The sequence below is a fragment of the Gadus morhua genome, chromosome 16 (genome assembly GCF_902167405.1).
Source record: "Gadus morhua chromosome 16, gadMor3.0, whole genome shotgun sequence".
Lineage (NCBI taxonomy): Eukaryota > Metazoa > Chordata > Actinopteri > Gadiformes > Gadidae > Gadus > Gadus morhua.
In genome coordinates this window covers 29,910,170-29,930,004 of record NC_044063.1, presented here as the reverse complement: position 1 = coordinate 29,930,004, position 19,835 = coordinate 29,910,170, and the positions used below count along the sequence as shown (strand labels likewise).

Genomic DNA, 19,835 nt, shown 5'->3' with positions numbered 1-19,835 from the left:
CCGGGGGGTTAACACCTCCGCGGGGCCCCTAGCGGGCCCTAGTGGTTCAGCTTCTACAAATGGCCGATTCGATTTGCCCTTTTTAATTTCGTTAATTAAGTGTCCACGGTTCGGTGACATTTAACAACACATGTAGTTTATTGTTAGACTAAATCATGCACTATAAGGATATATGTGTGTATTTCCTCGCGTCACAATCGAAGGATTTAAAGAAATGCTCATTTATTTTTTAAATCCATGCTATAAGCCGAGCTCCTTTTATAATGATATTGGTATGAAATGGAGATGCAGGCCAGCTTTGATTGAGCATAGTCCAAGAAAGCGGAGGCTCCGCCGCCTGTATGACCAGTTGATCTGAACCCTCCGCTGTAGAGAGGGGCGTGGCGTCATAACCAGGTGTTGCGACACCTTCGCGTTCAGCCAGTGAGGTCTGGTGCCGAGCAACGTCTTAGCGACTCCAGATAGAAAACTGTAGCAGTGGGACCTGTACTTCGTCGATCGTCGTATGCGTGTGTGTTCTGTGTTTAATCCGGTGTCAGCATGGTGAGTAGCCCTACCCAGCCCACCCAGCCTGTAACTTCTTTGCGCCTGTAACATCTATCAGCCTGTAATATCTGTGTGTTACGCGCTGTAACAGCTGTGCGTAACGCGCTCTGTTAACACCTGTGCGTAACGCGCTACACCTGCTGATGAGGGTTTCTGTGCTGGACGTCCTGTGCCGTTGAACCTGTCTACACCCTTTATGATTAAGGGTCGCATTGCGCGCGCGAACACACGCACACACACGCACACACACACACACACACACACACGCGCGCACACACACACACACACACACACACACACACACACACACACACACACACACACACACACACACACACACACACACACACACACACACACACACACACACACAGTTGCACTGCGATTCCTATTGGAGTTGGGTTCTAGTGTCAAGACATTCGTTTGTGCTATTCTTTTTCGTTGTTTTTTTAATAACTTTATAAAGTATTTGATGTAGCCAATGCCTACATTTCATTGTTCAAATATCTGGTGTTGACAGATGCTCAAGGGCAAAGTAATTTTCCAATAAGTCCCGAGAGTCTTGTTTGTTAAGCGGTCCCAATAGGCCTGCAAAGAAGCTCCATGTGAAAGAATATGGATACAGCTTCAATTGTATGCACATGCTTGCCTGAGTAACCTACGCATAGATACACATACCTGCGGGCATCATAACCCCATTTTAGCTACATATTAACCACATGTGGACTGCTGTCGCACCCTTCATGAATGTCTTAGCCTCGTGTGGTCGATTAGTATACACCCAGAAATTCTCCAGTGAGTCTGTCCAATGTTCTTGGTCTTAGTTTTCCAAAGAGTCATAGGCCTACATATGACTATACATATCATTCAGCATCTACTCTGCCCTTTGCTAGACCCCTGTTATTAATTATAAATTATGGATTCATTGACAGCTATTTCACAGAACCCAGGTCTTTCAACTCTCAACTGAATCATTTGGCTAAAAGCACTTTTTGTTAGACACACAATTCAGGCACCATGACTTTAATGAGAGTCTTATTTATAAATGATCTCAAACTTTCCCACTTGGTGGAGTGTATTCCTTTGCTGTTAGTGAATCCCATCCATTCCCACCCCTCTGGACAGCCAGGGTAGACTGTGGGCTTATGTCTCAGAGCTACTACTTGTTTTATGGGGCCCATGGCACTAGAGCCTTTGAACACACTCTCTCCCCCGAGCCACTCCCAGGGTGGAGGAATAGCAAATACGTTAGCTTAGCTTAAGCTCTGAGTGCACTTGCTGTCTTAGGCCAGGTCATACCAGATATCTGTATCACTTGTGAACTACAATGTCTGAACACTCCCTCCAACCCTGCAGATATAGCAAATAACACATAGCAATACACCTTTCTTGAATATCAACAATGTTAATAATACACTGTTTGTGTATTCGTAAATTTTCTTATAGAAAAGGACTTGTCCGAACAGCGATGAAATATTATTACAATCATTGAGAGTCGGAACAAGTTACAGACACAGTATACAAAGCAGAGATCCAATGCATCTTCCTCCTAGTTGAATGTCTGTAAACATGGTCCTCTGACATTTGTCTCCTGTGATCCACCACTGAGGAGAGGGAAGCTGCGTTCCCTGGGGACATCTAGAAGGCCAAGAGGACATGAGCGCATTGAAGGGGGCTCATCTTCTAGAGCACCCTTGGACATGGAAGTGGAAGGGCTTAAAGGTTGATTCTAAAGAGAATGATGGAGCTAGGCCAACACAGAGTGGTATTTTCTTCCTTTTTGGATTTAATTATAGTGCCTGACATTTGAAACTTGTAAGAACAGTAAAAATTGTCCATTCTGGACCAGGTGGATTGATTACCTTGGAACCATCATGTGGTATTAAGGAGGTATTATAGTGAGGTGAAGAAAAGTTGCTGTGAGCTGTAAACCTCACGAGTCACAGTGGACATCAAGGCTTTTCCTTCTGGTCTGATCTATAGAGATGGATCTCCTTATCGGTTCAAATGTAACACATCAAATGTATATATGTCCACAGAACAAGAAGTAGAGGAGCTCAAAGCATCTGGGTCGTTTGGTTCCACATAGATGATTCATATTCTTATTCTTCTCATGATGGGGAGCATGTATATTGGAGCTGGAATAGGCCACAAGACAGCTCCCTATGCCTGAAGACATCATGAGCATTCATTGCACATCATTACCGACACTAACTTACAACTTTTCCAAACCAGTTAAAAGCAGCTTTCTGATAGCCTACCTGGTTTCCAAGGTAACCAATACAATTATTATTACATAATATATAACATGCTGCAATCAGATTTGGGTAAATAAGAGACATCTAGATTTGCATTGGCACAAAGTTGTTGGCTACCATTCTTTGTCTGGATAGGGACCATGATTTGAACCTTTACATGAAGCTTTGTTTAACAATTTTTTACTAGATTAAAAACAAAGTACTACTTCAACCTTCAACCTCTCCTGGAATCGTCACCTTATCGTGGTGGAGAGGTTTGCGTGTCCCTTTGACCTGAGGGCTGTGTTGTCTGGAGCCTTGGAGCCTTGGGGATACTCATAAATCCCCGGCTGAGCGCCGTGGTGTTGGAGTTTACACCGGTGGATGAGAGGGTCGCCTCCCAACGCCTAAGGGTGGTGGGGGGGAAAACTCTGACTGTTGTTTGTGCGTATGCACCGAACAGCAGTTCAGAGTACTTCTTGAAGACCCTGAATGGAGTCCTGTATGGGGCTCCAGTAGGGGACTCCGTGGTTCTGCTGGGAGACTTCAACGCCCACATGGATAACGATGGACCCCTGAAGAGGTGTGGTGGGAAGGAAAGGCCTCCCTGATCTAAACCTGAATGGTCGTTTGTTATTGGACTTCTGTGCTAGTCATGGATTGTCTTTAACAAACACCATGTTCGAACATATGGGTGCTCATAAGTGTACCTGGTACCAGAGTACCAGGTAGGCCTTCCGGGATATGATATCCCAGAGGACTCCTGAGGCAGTTGCATGGTACCGACAGTCTTGAAGGGCTCTGGGTGTTGAGGGGCGGTCTTGGTTAACACACCTCTACAACATTGCGTGCAATTCTGGTACAGTGCCAAATGAGTGGCAAACTGGGGTAGTGGTTCACCTGTTCAAAAAGGGGGACCAGAGAGTGTGTGCCAATTACCGGGGTATCACATTTCTCAGCCTCCATGGTAAAGTCTACTCTAAGGTGCTGGAAAGGAGATTTTGGCCGATCGGTGAACCTCAGATTGAAGAGGAACAATGCGGTTTCCGCCACGGACGTGGAACTATGGACCAACTCTTTGCTCTCGCAAGGATCCTGGAGAGGGCCTGGTAGTATGTCCATCCAGTGTACAATGTACATCCAATGTGTTTTGTGGATCTGAAGAAGGCGTATGACCGGGTCCCCCGGGAGAAACTGTGGGAGGTGCTGCAGGAGTATGGGGTGAGGGGGTCTCTTCAGGGCCATCCAATCTCTGTCACTTGACCTCTGCCAGGGCTCCGCTTTGTCCCCAATCCTGTTTGTGATATTCATGGACAGGATAACAAGGCGTAGTCGTGGTGCGGAGGGGTTGCAGTTCGATGGCCGGAGGATCTCATCACTGCTTTTTGCAGTTGATGTGGTCCTCATGGCATCATCGGCCTGTGACCTTCAGCACTCACTGGATCGGCTAGCAGCCAAGTGTGAAGCGGCTGGGATAAGGATCAGCACTGCAAAATCTGAGGCCATGACTCAGCAGGAAACCGGTGGAATTGCCTACTCCGGGTAGGAAATTAATCCTTAGCCCAAGTGAAGGAGTTCAAGTACTCAGTACCTTGTTCGCGAGTGAGGGTACGAAGGAGCATGAGATTGGCCGGAGAATCTCAGCAGCGGGGGCGGTATTGTGTTCGCTTTACCACATGGTTGTGACCAAGAGAGCTGAGCCGGAAGGCAAAGCTCTCGATCTACCGGTCGATCTTCGTTCCTATCCTCACGTATGGTCATGAGGGATGGGTGATGACCGAAAGGACGAGGAACTCGGATTAGAGCCGCTGATCCTCTTCTTAGAAAGGAGTCAGTTGAGGGGGTTCGGACACAGGCGCATGCCGTCCATATGGGCAGGTGGGGCGGCGAACTCCCTGCAAAAGCATGCTCCCAAAAAAATAGTTCCTCTGTAAATCATTGCTCCAAGTTTATTTTTAATAATGCGATTGTCACATTAACTATCTATTGTTTCTGTAGGCTTTCCGACTATTTTTGGTCTGTTGATATCAAATTGATGTTGGCGATTCTAGTTGAGTTCTGTTTAACGTGTCATGCAATGTGGGGCGGTGGAGCTCAACGACCGCGTCCTTCAGTATGTTTCTCGCATAACCCTGCAGGCTGCAATAAGAATTGCAATCCGCGCTATAAGACGCCCATATGGTCGTAAAGTAGTATGCCCCATGGTCATATTCTAGGACTATTGTTGTCGAATTACTCCGCCTGTATCTTTCGGCACCGTTGTTGTCGAATTACTCCGCCTGTATCTTTCGGCATTGAAGCCTATTTATTTATTTATTTATTTATTTCAGCAGGTATTAAAATTGTATATGATTTCATACCTGATTTAAACAGCTGTTATTGAGAAATACCTGATTTCAAAAGTGTTGTTATTGAGAGATTTGCACACATCGTCGGGCCAAGTTCCAAATCGAAGGTCTGCTTGATTGATGACTTGTATTTCTACACATCATATGACGAGTGTTGCGGATGGCACTTCAAAAGCGTGCAGGTAACATTAGGCGATTCGTTTATTTTGTAATTCTTACTCACAATTAGTTTAGTTAATATGTTTTAATGTAGCTCAAAATATACATGTAAAAAATATATATAAATTGTGGGTGTGGTCATACGCCAGTCGTTTCTGCCCCACCTAAATGAAGGGGCACTGCACGCTACTGTTCGGACATCTGGTGAGGATGCCCATTGACCGCCTCCCTTGGGAGCTGTTCCAGGCACGACTAGTGGGGAGGAGACCTCGGGGAAGACCCAGGACTAGGTGGAGAGATTATATTTCAACTCTGGCCTGAGAACTCCTCGGGATCCCCCCGTCAGAGCTGGTCAATGTGGCCCGGGAAAGGGAAGACTGGGGGACCCCTGCTTGAGCTGCTGCCCCCGCGACCCGACCGCGGATAAGTGGATGAGAATGAGGATGAGGAGGTACTACTTCAAAGAACACAACTTCAACATGAAGGGAGATCTCTGGGGACTAGGTCGGCTGTTCTGCTGAAGACTGGGCCTTAAATATGGAAAGGCTTTTGGATGTGTTTCTGAGGTTAATCCAAAGGGGTGGGGCTAGTGGAGCATGTGGAGAAATTAGTTTCCATCTGATTCCATAAAGTCCACTGTCCTTCATGGCTCTGCTAGAGAACTGCTAAACACAATGAGATGAAGATAGATACCGTCTCATCCCTTCAGCGCCAGCAGCTGTGTTCCCCTAATCCCAGTCAGTCCTTCAGAGGTCACCATGCTTTAATCTGCACCCTCCCCAGATGCACTTCCTGCTGCTGTTTAACCGGCAGTCCAGGCTGCGGCTCCAGAAGTGGTTCACGCCGGTGAGCGAGCGGTACAAGAGGAAGGTGATCCGGGACATGACCATGATGGTGGTGGGCCGGCCTGCGCGCTCCTGCAACTTCCTCCAGTGGAGGGACCTGAAGATCGTCTACAAAAGGTGAGGAAGCACCCCGTCATGTTACCAGTTAAGATTAAAGGTAGAAATAGGACGCCACCGTCATGTGACCAGTCCATTAGAGATAAAGATGTCTATAAGACGCATCCGTCATGTGATCAGTTAAAGATAAAGGTGGCTATAGGACGCACCCGTCATGTGATAAGTTAAAGATAAAGGTGGCTATAAGACGCATCCGTCATGTGATCAGTTAATGATAAAGGTGGCTATAGGACGCTCCCCGTCATGTGATCAGTTAAAGATAAAGGTGGCTATAGCACCATTCTTCCTATTCTCAGTCTGATTATTTTGGGAAGGCTCAGTTTAATTTGAAATGTTTGAATTGTTTTGCATATCCATCCATTGTCTAGAAATGAGTAGCTGTGTAGTAGCTTGCATGTTTTATCTCAAGTTAATTCTAACCTGAGATACTACTAATACCTAATGGGTAACCACCTTGATCTAATCCAATGCTTGGCGGTCAGGTTTGACCACAATAGCACACTATAAACTAAACATTCATTCACTCACTCACACAGACGCACACACACACACACGCACACACACACACACACACGCACGCACGCACACGCGCACGCACACGCGCACGCACACGCACACGCACACGCACACACACACACTGACTATTCCCAATGGTTTTATGAGGGCTACAGGGTAAAGGTCTAGATAGGCAGGGAGAGCTAACACCCACACAGAGAGCTGTAAAAGGGTAAAGCTCCCAGGCCCAGTCACAGCAGCCTGGTCCCCAACAGCTCAACATACATTATTTTCCAAAAATATTGTAAATCACAATGGATACAGATAGTTCATCAAGAAGTGATGGCTGGTGGTGATTTTGGGTGGTTGGGCTAACGAATGCATTACATTTATCAATACTTCACAGGGCTCCGGACGCCATGAGGTCACCTTTATATCTCTGTTCATGACTTTCATATAATGTGAATGATTTTTAAACAAGAATAAGGTGTAGAGAATGGCGTGTCTTTTTTTGAAGCATAATTATAAATAAAAAGAAAAATAAGGTGTTTAAAGTGCTTCACTGAGAGGAAATTGAACATTTCGAACTAAACCATTAAGCAAAATAAAACTAGTAGTTTGTGCTTAAAGTATTACACACTTCAAATGTTGACCGTTCTCCCTTTGCGCAAAATGCGGCTGTAGACGATCACACACTCTTTGGTAGAGACGTCTGTGTCGCCGTCAATCATGAAGGACATATGGCAAGCCATCCCCGCCAGAAAACGGCATCATTTAGATGCGTATCACCTTCATTACGCCGTAAAAAACGCCGTAAAATGTAGAAAAACTGTATTTTACGCCGTCATGCGCAAAAAAGCGCTGCTTTTTTGCGCCGCAATTAAGCCTTTCAAGAGCGTGCGTAAAATACGGCGCGTTTGTGCAGATCACAACGGCGTAAAATACGGCGTTTCTCTAGTATGCTAATAATCTCCGCCCTTCTTTTCTCTCAGCCAATCCATTTGAAGTGTTTGCGCCCAATCGCTGACCAAGACAAGCAGACCAAATCAGTTCAGCACAGATCTGCTTTGAGGATTTCTCCTCTCATTTGGCGTTAGTTGTAGCGTCATATAGATATATAAATTAGTAAATGCAGCTGCAACAGTGTGGTCGCCGTGGCCCAATCGATAGAGACGCTTTATCTGTAGGCAGGAGGTTGTCGGATCTAATCCATTTATTTTCAGATTTCTGCTTTTGTCAGATGGTCACGCTTTTATGATCGCAATGCTTTTTAGTCAGCCAGCCAGATCATCTCGGTGTCTTGTAACACGCTTTATAAGTTAATTATATTTAAATTATACACAGCATTTTATTTTCACGGCATTTTCCCCGACAGACAGACACACAGATACCCCAAACTAACTTTCATAATCCAGCAGGTTACACAATACAAATAACTCTTACACAAATACAGACAGCCTATACAGTAGGCTAATACAGCGACCACCTCAGCAAAATGTAAAATGTAAAAAGAAGATATAAGCTAAATTTAAAATACAGATGCTGTAGCCTACATAAAAATACAGATGCCACATGAAATATGAAAATAGGATACTGTAGTGCCGGAGGAAAAGGAGGACGTAGGCTGGCTCGAAGGGCGGCCTTCATGGAGCGATGAAAGCGCTCAGTTAGCCTGCGGGTGGTAGGCGGTAGTGCGGTGGAGCTTGACCCCCAGATTCTCCGCATCTGCCGCCCACAGCCCCGAAGTAAACTGCGGGCCACGGTCAGAGGAGAGGTCTTGGACATGGCGTGTGTGAGCGGCTTGTGGTCCACGTAGGCAGTAAACTCACGGCCTTCCAGTAAAAAACGGAAGTGTCTGACCGCGAGCCAAAGCCCGAGGAGCTCCCTGTTGAAGGTGCTGTACTTGCGCTCTCTGGGAGACAGCTGGCGGCTGAAGAATGCGAGTGGCTGCCAGGCATCCCCAACCCACTGCTCATACAACGCGCCCACGACAAAGTCCGATGCGTCCGTGGTGAGAGAAGTGGGCGCAGAGGGTTAAGGGTGGGCCAACATGGCCGCGCGGGCAGGGCCGCCTTGGTGTCCTGGAAGGCCTTGACGCGTTCCGCCGTCCAGTCAACCGGTTGCTTCAGAGCCTTGCCCTTCTGGGCCTCGTACAGCGGCTGCAGGATGTGAGCTATGTGGTGGAGGAAGCGATAGTAGAAAGTCACCATCCCGATGAACCCCTTGAGCTCGCTGACCGTGCAGGGGCGTGGGAAGGCTGCAACAGCTTCCACCTTCGAGGGGAGGGGGATCACACCCTCCGCGGAGACCTGATGCCCGAGAAAGTTAAGGGTGTCCCGTCCGAACTCACACTTTGCCGGATTGACAATCAGCCCATGTTGGCTGAGCCGTGTGAAGAGGGTCCGGAGGTGGGACAGGTGCTCCTCTTCCGTGGTGCTCGCGACTAGGATGTCATCCAAGTAGACGAAGAGGAAGGGCAGGTCCTGGAGCACCGAGTGCATGAGGCGTTGGAAGGTCTGTGCCGCGTTCCTCAGGCCGAAGGGCCTGAGGAAGGGCATCCACAGAAACTCGAAGAGACCGAAGGGGGTGACGACGGCTGTCTTAGGGACATCCTCTGGGTGCACCGGGACCTGATGGTACCCTCGTACCAGGTCTACCTTGGAGAAGATGCATTTGCCCGCCAGGTGCGCTGAAAAGTCCTGGATATGCGGGACCGGGTAGCGGTCAGGCTTGGACGCGTCGTTGAGGTGGCGGTAGTCCCCACATGGGCGCCACCCACCGTCTGGCTTAGGGACGATGTGCAGGGGAGACGCCCAGGGGCTGTTCGAGCGTCGAACGATGCCCACCTGCTACATGTGCGCGAACTCCGCCCTGGCGACGGACAGCTTCTCCGGGTTGAGGCGCCTGGCCCTGGCGTGGAGGGGAGGCCCAGTGGTCTCGATGTGGTGCTGCTCCACTCCGTGCTTCACCGTGGGCGCGGAGAAGGTGGGCCTGGTAAGGTCAGGGAATTCGGCCAGCAGCCGAAGGTACTGGTCACTTTCGGCGAGCGTGTTTGGCAACCCGTTGTAGACCGCCTCCCCCTGCGTACAGGCGAAGGAAGCGAAAGTCTGTGAGTTCACCAGGCGCCTGTTCCCCACATCCACTAACAGGTTATGGGCGCACAGAAAATCTGCGCCAAGGAGGGGAAATGTAACAGCTGCGACGACAAAATCCCAGGTAAAGCGTTGCCCTCCGAAGCACACGTCCACCGCTCTAGTGTCATAGGAACGGATAGGCATGCTGTCCGCACCCACCAACTGCGGACCGTGCTCCCCCTTCGCCACCTCCGATCCCCCTGACGGAATGATGCTCCACTGGGCACCTGTGTCACAGAGGAATCTGCGACCGGAGAAGGTGTCTTGGATGAAGAGCAGCCTGTTGGTGACACCAGCGCTCAGGGCTACTACTGACCGCCGGCCCTGCCATTTCCCGTCCGTCCAAAGGAGCAGGGCGAGCGGCAACGTTTGGCCTTGGCGCCAAAAGTGGCGTGGTAGAAACAATGGCCCGCAGCGTTACCCTGCTGGCCAGAGGGTCCGGCGTCGTCCTTCGCCCTCCTGCGACGGTCCGGTGGCGGGGCAGTGGCGGGAGCAAGCAGGTCGGGGGACCGTTTAGGCATGGCCAAGACGAATCGGTCCGCCTCCCTGGCCAGGGCGCGGGGTCCAACGATGGTGGTGTTAGCCAGCGCCATCCTGACCTGAGCTGGCAGCGTGCGCATAAACAGCTCCGTGAAGAGGATCATGGGGTCTTCTGCACCGAGCAGGTTTAGCATCCTCTCCATACGTGCAGAGGGCCTCTCGTCACCAAAGTCCGATACGTCAAATAAGCGGCGCACCCTCTCTGCGGTGGACAGCTCAAATGTCTCCAGGAGCAGGGCCTTGAGGCGCTCGTATTTGTTTTTCGTCGGGGGGTGGAGAGAAACCCCACCACACGCGCTGCGGTGGAGCTGCCCAACATAGCCACAGCATGGTTGTACCGGTCGTCGTCGTCGGTAACGTCGCTTGTATTGAAATGTGCCTCTACTATAGCGAACCATTCAGCAGGCGTTGAGTCCCAGAACTCAGGCAGATTAAGAGTGGGGGTGCGCACGACCTGCGTCATCCTGACAGGAGACGGTGATGTCTGCCGCCGTGAACGTATTCCTCGGGCGGACATGTTGCAGAATCGCAACATGTCCGCAATAAATAACAAAAACGAACGTCGGGGTCACCAGTGTAGTGCCGGAGGAAAAGGAGGACGTAGGCAACGTAATAATAACCGTTTAATCCAAGAAACAGAGCAGAGCAAAAGATTTTTGTCTATGGAATGATCCTGTCACTAGGAGAATCCGTGTATGGTTCGTTCTATAAATATTCCGATTTAAAACTAAATCAGAAAAAACAATTAACAGAATTGTTTTTTGGTTTTTCTGATTTGGTTTTGAAACTGAAAAAGGGCAAAAGGAATAAACAAATAAACGGCATTTGTGTTTGTGTGCTGGTTTTTTAAACCCGAAACATAAAAAAAAAAATAGATACATGTAGCCTATAGTTATAGGCTACGCCAGAAGGCAGAACGCAGCGAAGAAAAAAGAGCCAACCACCTAAACCAGCAATAGACTGTCTAATTATATTTAGCCTTGGTTATGGCCGCACTTAAACCTTATGGTGATTTTATTCGTGAACTATTTGACACCGGAAAGACACACGACGCGATCAGTGCAGCAATCTGGTGCCCCGAAGTGCTCCGTTATGACGGTGAGGAGGTTCTGTGTGGAGCACAACCTTCAAAGAAGAATTCTAGTTTCCAATTTAGTTTCAGATCGTCCACTCGCAGACTTAGTAGTAGTCGCCGGCTCCCATGGGAAACAATAAAACTGGCCATTGTAGAATGCGAGAGACTCGATGGAACATTTGAAACGTCTTCATATGTATTTTTATTTATTTTTTAAAACAACCTCTTGCCTACAGAGCAAGCGTCTCTATTGATTGGGCCACGGCCACGGTGACCACACTGTTGTAACTGGATTTACTAATATATATATATGACGCTACAACTAACAACGAATGAGAGGAGAACTCCTCAAAGCAGATCTGTGCTGGCTGAACTGATTTGGTCTGCTTGTCTTGTTCAGCGATTGGGCACAAACACTTCAAATGCATTGGCTGAGAGAAAAGAAGGGCGGAGATTATTAGCATACTAGAGAAACGCCGTATTTTACGCCGTTGTGATGTGCACAAACGCGGCGTATTTTACGCACGGTTTGATGTTGAAAACGGCGCTTTTTACCTGCGCTCTTTAAAGGCTTAATTGCGGCTTAAAAAGGGACGCTTTTTTGCGCATGATGGCGTAAAATACGCAGTTTTTCTACATTTCACGGCGTTTTCTACGGCGTAATGAAGGTGATACGCGTCTAAATTATGCCGTTTTCTGGCGGGGATGGCTTGCCATAAGGACATGTAGGCCTATGTGGCGTTTCCGACGTCCGCAGCTGTCTTTTGCTTTAAGGTGTCGCCTAGTACTGCAATGAATTGTGCACATGCCATCCCATTGCTATACGTTGGGTTGACGTTTAATCCATTTTTCTTCATGAGAATAATTTCGGATTTAAATTTGGTGATTGGCAACTCCTCTTTGGCAATGTTGTATGCAACATTCTATTAGATAAATTCCGATTCCTTAGAGAACCTTATTGTTACTGCCTGTCGCTGAAATGCAGCTGGGAGAGGGGCCACTTTCTCTACACACTTGTCACATCATGTTGGGTTATTTAGACAGCTTTTTTAATGTTTCGATACGAAACGTTGTTGACCCGCTTACAAATGCACTATTACCGGCCATATTCTGACCGCATTCCTGACAGTAAATCTGTACATCGTTTGGTTGATGTGTCCCCAATCTCTTCACTTCCAATTTTTCCTCCTAAGACATTAAAGAAAACCGATTAGGAAGTAAATAATCCACTTCGTTCATTTTCATGCTAACGCCCGCCATACTGCACTTGCGCTACTGTGCTGTGATTGGTCGAAAGTCACCGTACTGTAGCTACTGTGCTAGGTCAGCATTCGGGCTAAACTAATTTAGCCCAAATGGGAAGCATATGAAGGGGGCGTGTCAGGGCCCCTGTCAATCAAATGTCAATGGAAGCTTATGCTACTGCCCTTGGGCTAAATTAAATTAGCCCAAATGAGGGCGTGTCACGACACCTGTCAATCACAATAAAATGGCCGCATGGGCTGAATGTCCTTAGCCCAAATGGGAAGCATATGAAGGGGGCGTGTCACGGTACCTGTCAATCAAAATTGAATGGAAGCTTACGCTCCGCTTGGGCTGAATACATTTAGCCCATTCACAGGAAAAAACCGAAGATCCTGGGTTTTTCTGTCACTTTTTGGTGCTGTTGCTGCTTTAGGTTCTACCAAATTTTAAAACAATATGTTCTAAGGTTTTTAATAATACTTCTTCATTTTTACTGTAAAAGGTAGGGAGGGCTTCGCCCTGTTAGCCCATTTATACCAGCCGTCCCAATATGCGGTTTAATTTGAATATGTTCAAAGTACATTTGCATTATTATGTGCTCCCATAAGTACATGGTAATGCATATTACATTTAAGTTTACATGTTTTGGTTTACACATAAGGGTACATTAGGGTCATCAGACTTTACACATAAGGGTACATTAATTAACCTAACATAAGTCATCATTAGTTTATGCAATAATAAGCATGATTATATAGCATTATCATAGTGTTAGGGTGTATGTATATGTAGATATAGGTCGTCTTCGTTAACATGAGCACCATTAGTAAATGATTACTAGACACATTAGTTATCTGTTGATTAACTGTTAGTTAATGCATTGAATAATGTTAATGAATGGTTGTGTACCCGTGTCAATGTGTTACCTCATTCTTTGACCACATAGGGGACGATGGTAGGATGTAGAATGTCTCAGTGCTTCCCCTCCTCCCAGGTATGCCAGTCTGTACTTCTGTGTTGGGATGGAGTCCGAGGACAATGAGCTGCTCACCCTGGAGGTACTGCACCGATACGTGGAGATGCTGGACAAATACTTTGGCAATGTAAGAGCCCTTTTGTTCAGCCACATCGGACTCTAACACGTTCTGTCTAATGGTGTCAGGATCCCCTCTTCAGACCACTCCTTCCGGTCCCCATAGCCTCATTACTCATCCTCCTGGTTCCCCCTGTGTGTTTGTTCCCCTGTGTGTTGGTTCTTGTGTGTTGGTTTCTCCTGTGTGTTGATTCACTCTGTGTGTTGGTTCCCTTTGTGTGTTGGCTCCTTCTGTGTGTTAGGTCCCTCTGTGTGTTGGTTGCTGTGTTTTGGTTCCCTCTGTGTGTTGGTTGCTGTGTGTTGTTTCCGTCTTTGTTTTGGTTCCTTTGTGTGTTGGTTCCCTCTGTGTGTTGGTACCTGTATGTTGGTTCCTCCTGTGTGTTGACTCACTCTGTGTGTTGGTTCCCTTTGTGTGTTGGTTCCCTTTGTGTGTTGGTTCCCTTTGTGTGTTGGTTCCCTTTGTGTGTTGGTTCCTCCTGTGTGTTGGTTCCCTTTGTGTGTTGGTTCCTGTGTGTTGGCTCCCTCTTTGTGTTGGCTCCTCCTGTGTGATGCTTCCTGTGGTTCCCTTTGTGTGTTGGTTCCTCCTGTGTGTCTGTTCCCTCTGTGTGTTGGTGCCCTCTGTGTGTTGGTTCCCTTTGTGTGTTGGTTCCCTTTGAGTGTTGGTTCCTCCTGTGTGTTGGTTCCCTCTGTGTGTTGGTTCCCTTATCGTGTTGGTTCCCTCTGTGTGTTGGCTCCCTCTGTGTGTTGGTTCCCTCTGTGTGTTGGTTCCTCTGTGTGTTGGTTCCTCTGTGTGTTGGTTCCCTCTGTGTGTTGGTTCCTCTGCGTGTTGGTTCCCTCTGTGTGTTGGTTCCCTCTGTGTGGTGGTTCCCTCTGGCTGTTGGTTCCTCTGTGTGTTGGCTCCCTCTGTGTGTTGGTTCCCTCTGTGTGTTGGTTCCTCTGTGTGTTGGTTCCCTCTGTGTGTTGGTTCCTCTGTGTGTTGGTTCCCTCAGCATGTTGACTCCCTCTGGCTGTTGGTTCCTGTGTGTTGGTTCCTCCTGTGTGTTGTGTGTTGGCTCCCTCTGTGTGTTAGTTCCTGCCTGTGCTCCTGTTATTCTTTTGAAACAGTAATCTTCTTTTGCACATGCTTTTGTGAGGTTCTCTCTGTTTAATTGTGTTGTGGTCTTCCATCAGGTCTGTGAACTGGACCTCATCTTTAACTTTGAGAAGGCCTATTACATCCTGGATGAGTTCCTGATGGGAGGGGAAGTTCTTGAAACCTCCAAAATAGATATTGGGGTAGCAATTGAGGATGCAGATGTACTTCAAGAGGTGCAGTGAATTGTAGATTTATTGTGTATTGATTGTAAGACTAGCACACAGGGTATAACTCTGATATCCAAAATGCTTCAAGAAGTCATTATTCTGCTTTCTTCACAGACATTGGAAGAGTACATGAGCAAACCAACCTACTGAGTTGTGTTGGAAGTGTGAAGATTCCTTTTATACCTGTAAAAACCTGCCCAGGAAGGTTGATGATGTTGTGATGAGCATTTGGTCATCTTTAGAATGTTGTATTGTAATGTATTTGAAGGACAAATATGCTGACGGTGCCTTTCTAAATTCTCCATATCTATGAATGTATTTACAATAAACTATGTTGATGGATATCTATTGTAACCAACATTTAATTTTCCCTTTGAATCAAATACTTGTGTTTTGTATTAATGAAGAGCTGTTTCAATATGTTCATATGTACAAGGCCAAAGCAAAACTTAATTGCTAACTAAACATGGAAACTATCTACAATGTGATTCATTTCAATTGGTTGCCATTACTTTCATATTGCTAAATTGCCTTGCGGTAAAGCTACTTAAATCAAATTAACATGACAACAAATAAGTAAACACTACACAGTAAGGAAAAAATAAAGTCAATGCTTTATTTACCCAATGTACGTCACATATGACTACACCTATAGGAATTAATTAACCAAAAACAAGGGAGAAATCAAGTACTGATTCTGCTTTGAAATGCAAGGATGGTGAGTCAGGTGTAGGCTATAGGTTTAGTGGTTCAAGTTTTGCTAAACAATGGATCGATAGAATGACATCTACTACCGAACCTACTCACAAATACAAACATGAGCTACCATATCTGCTTAGTTAGGACCAATTGAGGCAGGTGCTTCACGGAATTAACCAAATATTGAATTGCATTGTTCTATACATATTTATTTTCAAAATACTTTTTTTTGAATCCCTCTACAACAAAACAATATATAATGTGTGTGTATATACAGTGCCCCCAGTGAGCATTCCCTGGCCCCGCGGGGGATCATTTCTCCTGGCTGGCCTGGCCCTCGGGGGTTAGGAGGGTCATCATCCTCATGAGCGCGTCGTCGTCCGGGCCCTGTGTCTGGGCCACCCCGCCCGGGCCCTCCCTCTCCGACTGTCTTTTCTGCTGCTGCTGTGCTGCTCTGTCTGAGTCAATCTGATCAAAGTAGTCCTGCATGACCTGCTCCAAGGATCCCAGCCCTCCCTGCTCCTCGTCCTCGTCTGGCCACACCAACCCCAGTGCGGATCGTTTCTGGCCCGTCTTTTTGTTGTACATCGGCGTGGCGGGATATTGTTCCAGGATCTTTGCTGCCATGTACGCCGCCAGTTCGTCCTCGCCTACGTTGTCGTCGTAGTTCTCCTTTAGTTTGTTGGGTGTTCCAGGGCTCTGTGCCGGGGTGTACTTCTCCTGCCTCCTCGGCTGGGGCTGAAATTGTGGCTGTGAGACTTGGTACGACGGGGGCCTCTTTAGGGGCCCTGGGCCCCCTGTGCTCCCTAACCCCAGGAGGCTCAGGATCTCCAGCGTCCTCGCGTCTTTCGCCTTGTTACTGCTTTGCCGTTCGGGAGTGCGGTACCTGTTGTTCTGCTTGGATCCAAGGCTAGGCTGTTTCTTGAAGATTCTGTTGTGCGACCTGGCCAGCCCGCTGCTCTGAGGCGGGGTGGTGTGGCTCCTCGGCTTGCTCCTGTCCTCGGCCTGGAACAGGGCCAGCAGCTCCTCAGGGGGTATGTGGTACTTCTGGGAGAGTCTGAGGAGCTGGTGCATGTCCTGTTGTGGGCTTCTGTTGTCCCAGTATTGAAACTGAGAAACCTTCCTCTCTGCCCTCTCTTTCTGCTCCTCCTCTATTTCTCTTTTATCCTCCTCCTCAGTTTTCTCCAGCACCTTTAGAAGGTAGTAGTCCACCAGGTTGGCCATGTCCTCTGCGTCTTCTGTAGGTTGGGGGTTGATGGACCTTCTAGCCGAGAGATCTTCTCCATCCTCCTCCTCAACCCCGATGTCTTCGTCCTCTCCGTTATCGCCGTAGTCCAGGACCTGGTCGGGCTGGGGTTGGCTGCCCCGCTGCTCCTCCTCCTCCTCCTCGTCTCCCTCCACCTCCTCCTCCCCCCCCTGCCTTAGCGGAGCCCAGTCAACCAGCCCTCTGGCCACCTTGTCGTACGCCAGACTCCTCATGTTGAGCTTCTCCTTCTGTTGGCCTTCCTCCCCGACCCCCCCCCTCCTCCTCCTCTTCCTTCCCCCCAGTGGCCAGCCTCTCCACCTCGTCGAAGATTGACTGCAGCGTGGCCAGCTTCTGCGGCGTGTACTTCTCCCCCACGCCCTCGCCTGTGCGCCTGACGAGGGGGTTGCCTCGCTCGCCACCTTCCCCCTCCTCCTCCGCAGCCTCCTGCTCTTCGTATGTCCCCTCCTCCTCCTTTCCCTTCTCGCCGTCCTCCTCCTCAAACATCATGCGTGTGGCCTCTTGCGACGCGGCAGCCCTCTCGCCCAGCCTGAGCCCCGGGCCTCGGCCCCACGCTGGCTGGTGGGCCGTGTTGGCGGGCCCCGTATGCTCCAGGGCGCGCAGCACTGCCTGGAACCACTCCTGGGTCTTGTCCCCCTGCTCTGGGTTCTCCTCCCCCTCCAACTCCTCCTCTTCCTCTCCCTCCGCCCCTACCTGCCTCTGCCACCCCGGCCGCTCCTCTTCCTCCCCCCCGCTCGGGCCCTGCTCCAGGGCCCTCAGGGTCAGCATGGCCCTGAGGGCCTGAGCGTTGTCCAGCAGGCCCCCGTCGTAGCCCGGGGCCCCGTGGGGGGGCTTCTGGAGCCGCAGGGAGGGCGGCCTGCCACTCCGGTGGCGGAGGTTCTCGATGTGTCGCAGGGCTTTCAGCATGTCCTGGTCGGGGCCCCGGTGGGGGGGCTCCCTGGGGGGCTCGCTGCCCCTCAGTCGGTAGTCCCTAAACGAGGCCCCCTCGGCGCTGTCCAGAGAGCTGAGGAGCAGCGGCAGGAGGAGGGGGGCGAGGCGGAGGAGTAGAGAGCTCCCTGAGGCGGGGGAGGCGGGCCGGGAGGACATAGTCTCGCCTGGGGGGGACAGAGAGACGCAGCGGTCAAAGTGGAGGTTTAGGTGGTCATTATCTATCAAAACACTTTACAATAAGGATAAACTAATCAACTATTAACTAACACTAGTCAATGCAGCAATTAGTTTTATTATATAAAAGGCCTAGGGGTTAGGGTTAAGGTTAAGGTAACCCTTACCCTCACCCTATTAAATACCTTTAGTAAACATGATTTAACCATGATTCATGATAACCCGACCATTAGTTAACTGTAATGTAATCAACTGTTAATTGTAATTAATTGTACTAATTATTTGTAAGTGAATGCTTATACTGCATTAACCATGTTCATTAATTGTTCATTAATGTACCCTAGTGGTAAAATGTTACCCAAAAAGGGCAGGATTTCCCTTCTGAAATATTTGACTCCTGTTATTGCCTTGCTTCATTTTTCTAGGTGAGTGAATTGTTGAGGTGATTGTTCTAGGTGATGTGCTCGTCAGTAAACCCTCTCAACGTGGCGGCATCACGCCATCCTTATCCAATAGAAACTGTCTGTTTTGTAAGAAGAATTGTATCTCAGATCTTTCTATATTGTGAATGGGTTCCATGTGTGCGGGGTGAAGCCCAGCTTGTCTCGGCATATCAACGACCAGCCTGTTGCTGATACGCAGCATCTGGTGACGGCTGCTCCCAGCAGACAGCATGGGCATTCGGCCTGCCTGCAGATCTCATTAGTGCTTCAATTGCTGCTCCCCGGAGTGAGTCACAGCCCTGTTGTCTTGGAAACCCGGCAGGGCTGATGCCTGGCAAAACGCAGACACTCCCATGGCCATTTAGCCCTTACATCCCCTCATGTAAAACCACATGTAGCACCTCAACACAACGTCTAAACTACACCACTTACACATGCAGTCAACTATTTTATTAGGCCTATTACTAATAAATTGTGGAATATCCCCTAGTCGATAACCCAATATCTTTTTTTCTGTTTGTATGTATTCGAGAATAGGGCAAATCTATAATATATATATATATGTGTGTGTATATATGTCCAATATCGCGATTATTCAGCGTGCCATCCACCATCCCTCTAGAACAAAGCATTTCAACGGTGCTGACGCTGATAGAGGAGAGGAGAACAGAGACGCTCTGCCTTACCTTGGTAGTGGTGGTGGTCTTGAGCCGGGCGGGTGCTGAGCCTCCCTCTGGCGGGATCTGGTTCAGCTCGAAGGACGGACGCGCTATAAGAGCAGCCGTCTGACGAGTGCGTCACAACCCGCCGAGATGCGCACGACTCCAAACTCTTGCGGTCCCCAAACACATCAGCGCACACACATACACGCGCGCACACACGCACACGCACACACACACACACACACACACACACACACACACACACACACACACACACACACACACACACACACACACGCAGAAGTAAACTCTCACGCACATACACGCACGGACACTCAAACACAACAGAACGCGCAAACCGTATCCTACTTAGAGCCTTTGAGTAATTAAGTGTTTGGATTAGGAATCAGAATGTACCAGTACAGTATTTATTTAATTAACAGTTGATGGAGAATGGTGTGTATGTTGTCTTTGGTGGACTTAGACAACAAGGTTTCGTTTGATCCGCTATGATGTTATCGTTGTCA

The 19,835-nt window shown here is 48.5% G+C and overlaps 2 protein-coding genes across 3 annotated transcripts; one reads left to right on the top strand and one right to left on the bottom strand.

Moving 5' to 3' along the window:
* The first annotated feature begins 402 nt into the window (after positions 1 to 402).
* ap1s3a (adaptor related protein complex 1 subunit sigma 3a) lies at positions 403 to 15,480 on the top strand. Of its 2 annotated transcripts, none has more exons than XM_030381009.1 (5): positions 403 to 543; positions 6,074 to 6,252; positions 13,736 to 13,799; positions 15,005 to 15,142; positions 15,251 to 15,480. In XM_030381009.1, exons 1-5 carry the CDS (start codon positions 541 to 543, stop codon positions 15,284 to 15,286), a joined length of 420 nt encoding a protein of 139 aa, XP_030236869.1. In that variant the 5' UTR covers positions 403 to 540; the 3' UTR covers positions 15,287 to 15,480. The 2 variants fall into 2 exon arrangements, with proteins under 2 accessions (XP_030236869.1, XP_030236867.1); XM_030381007.1 differs by having other exon boundaries at positions 405 to 543; positions 13,736 to 13,844.
* A 247-nt stretch (positions 15,481 to 15,727) lies between these two features.
* On the bottom strand, positions 15,728 to 19,489 carry scg2a (secretogranin II a). The gene is given in 3 exon segments (XM_030381006.1): positions 15,728 to 17,354; positions 17,356 to 18,193; positions 19,333 to 19,489. Coding segments are annotated over 2 exon segments (2,037 nt in total). The 5' UTR covers positions 18,186 to 18,193; positions 19,333 to 19,489; the 3' UTR covers positions 15,728 to 16,147.
* Between the last annotated feature and the right edge of the window lie 346 nt (positions 19,490 to 19,835).

Excerpts from the sequence above, each read along its gene's own strand:
- ap1s3a (XM_030381007.1), top strand. Across the intron at positions 6,253-13,735 it reads CTGAAGATCGTCTACAAAAG|GTATGCCAGTCTGTACTTCT; the intron begins GTGAGGAAGCAC and ends CCCTCCTCCCAG. Across the intron at positions 15,143-15,250 it reads ATGCAGATGTACTTCAAGAG|ACATTGGAAGAGTACATGAG; the intron begins GTGCAGTGAATT and ends CTTTCTTCACAG.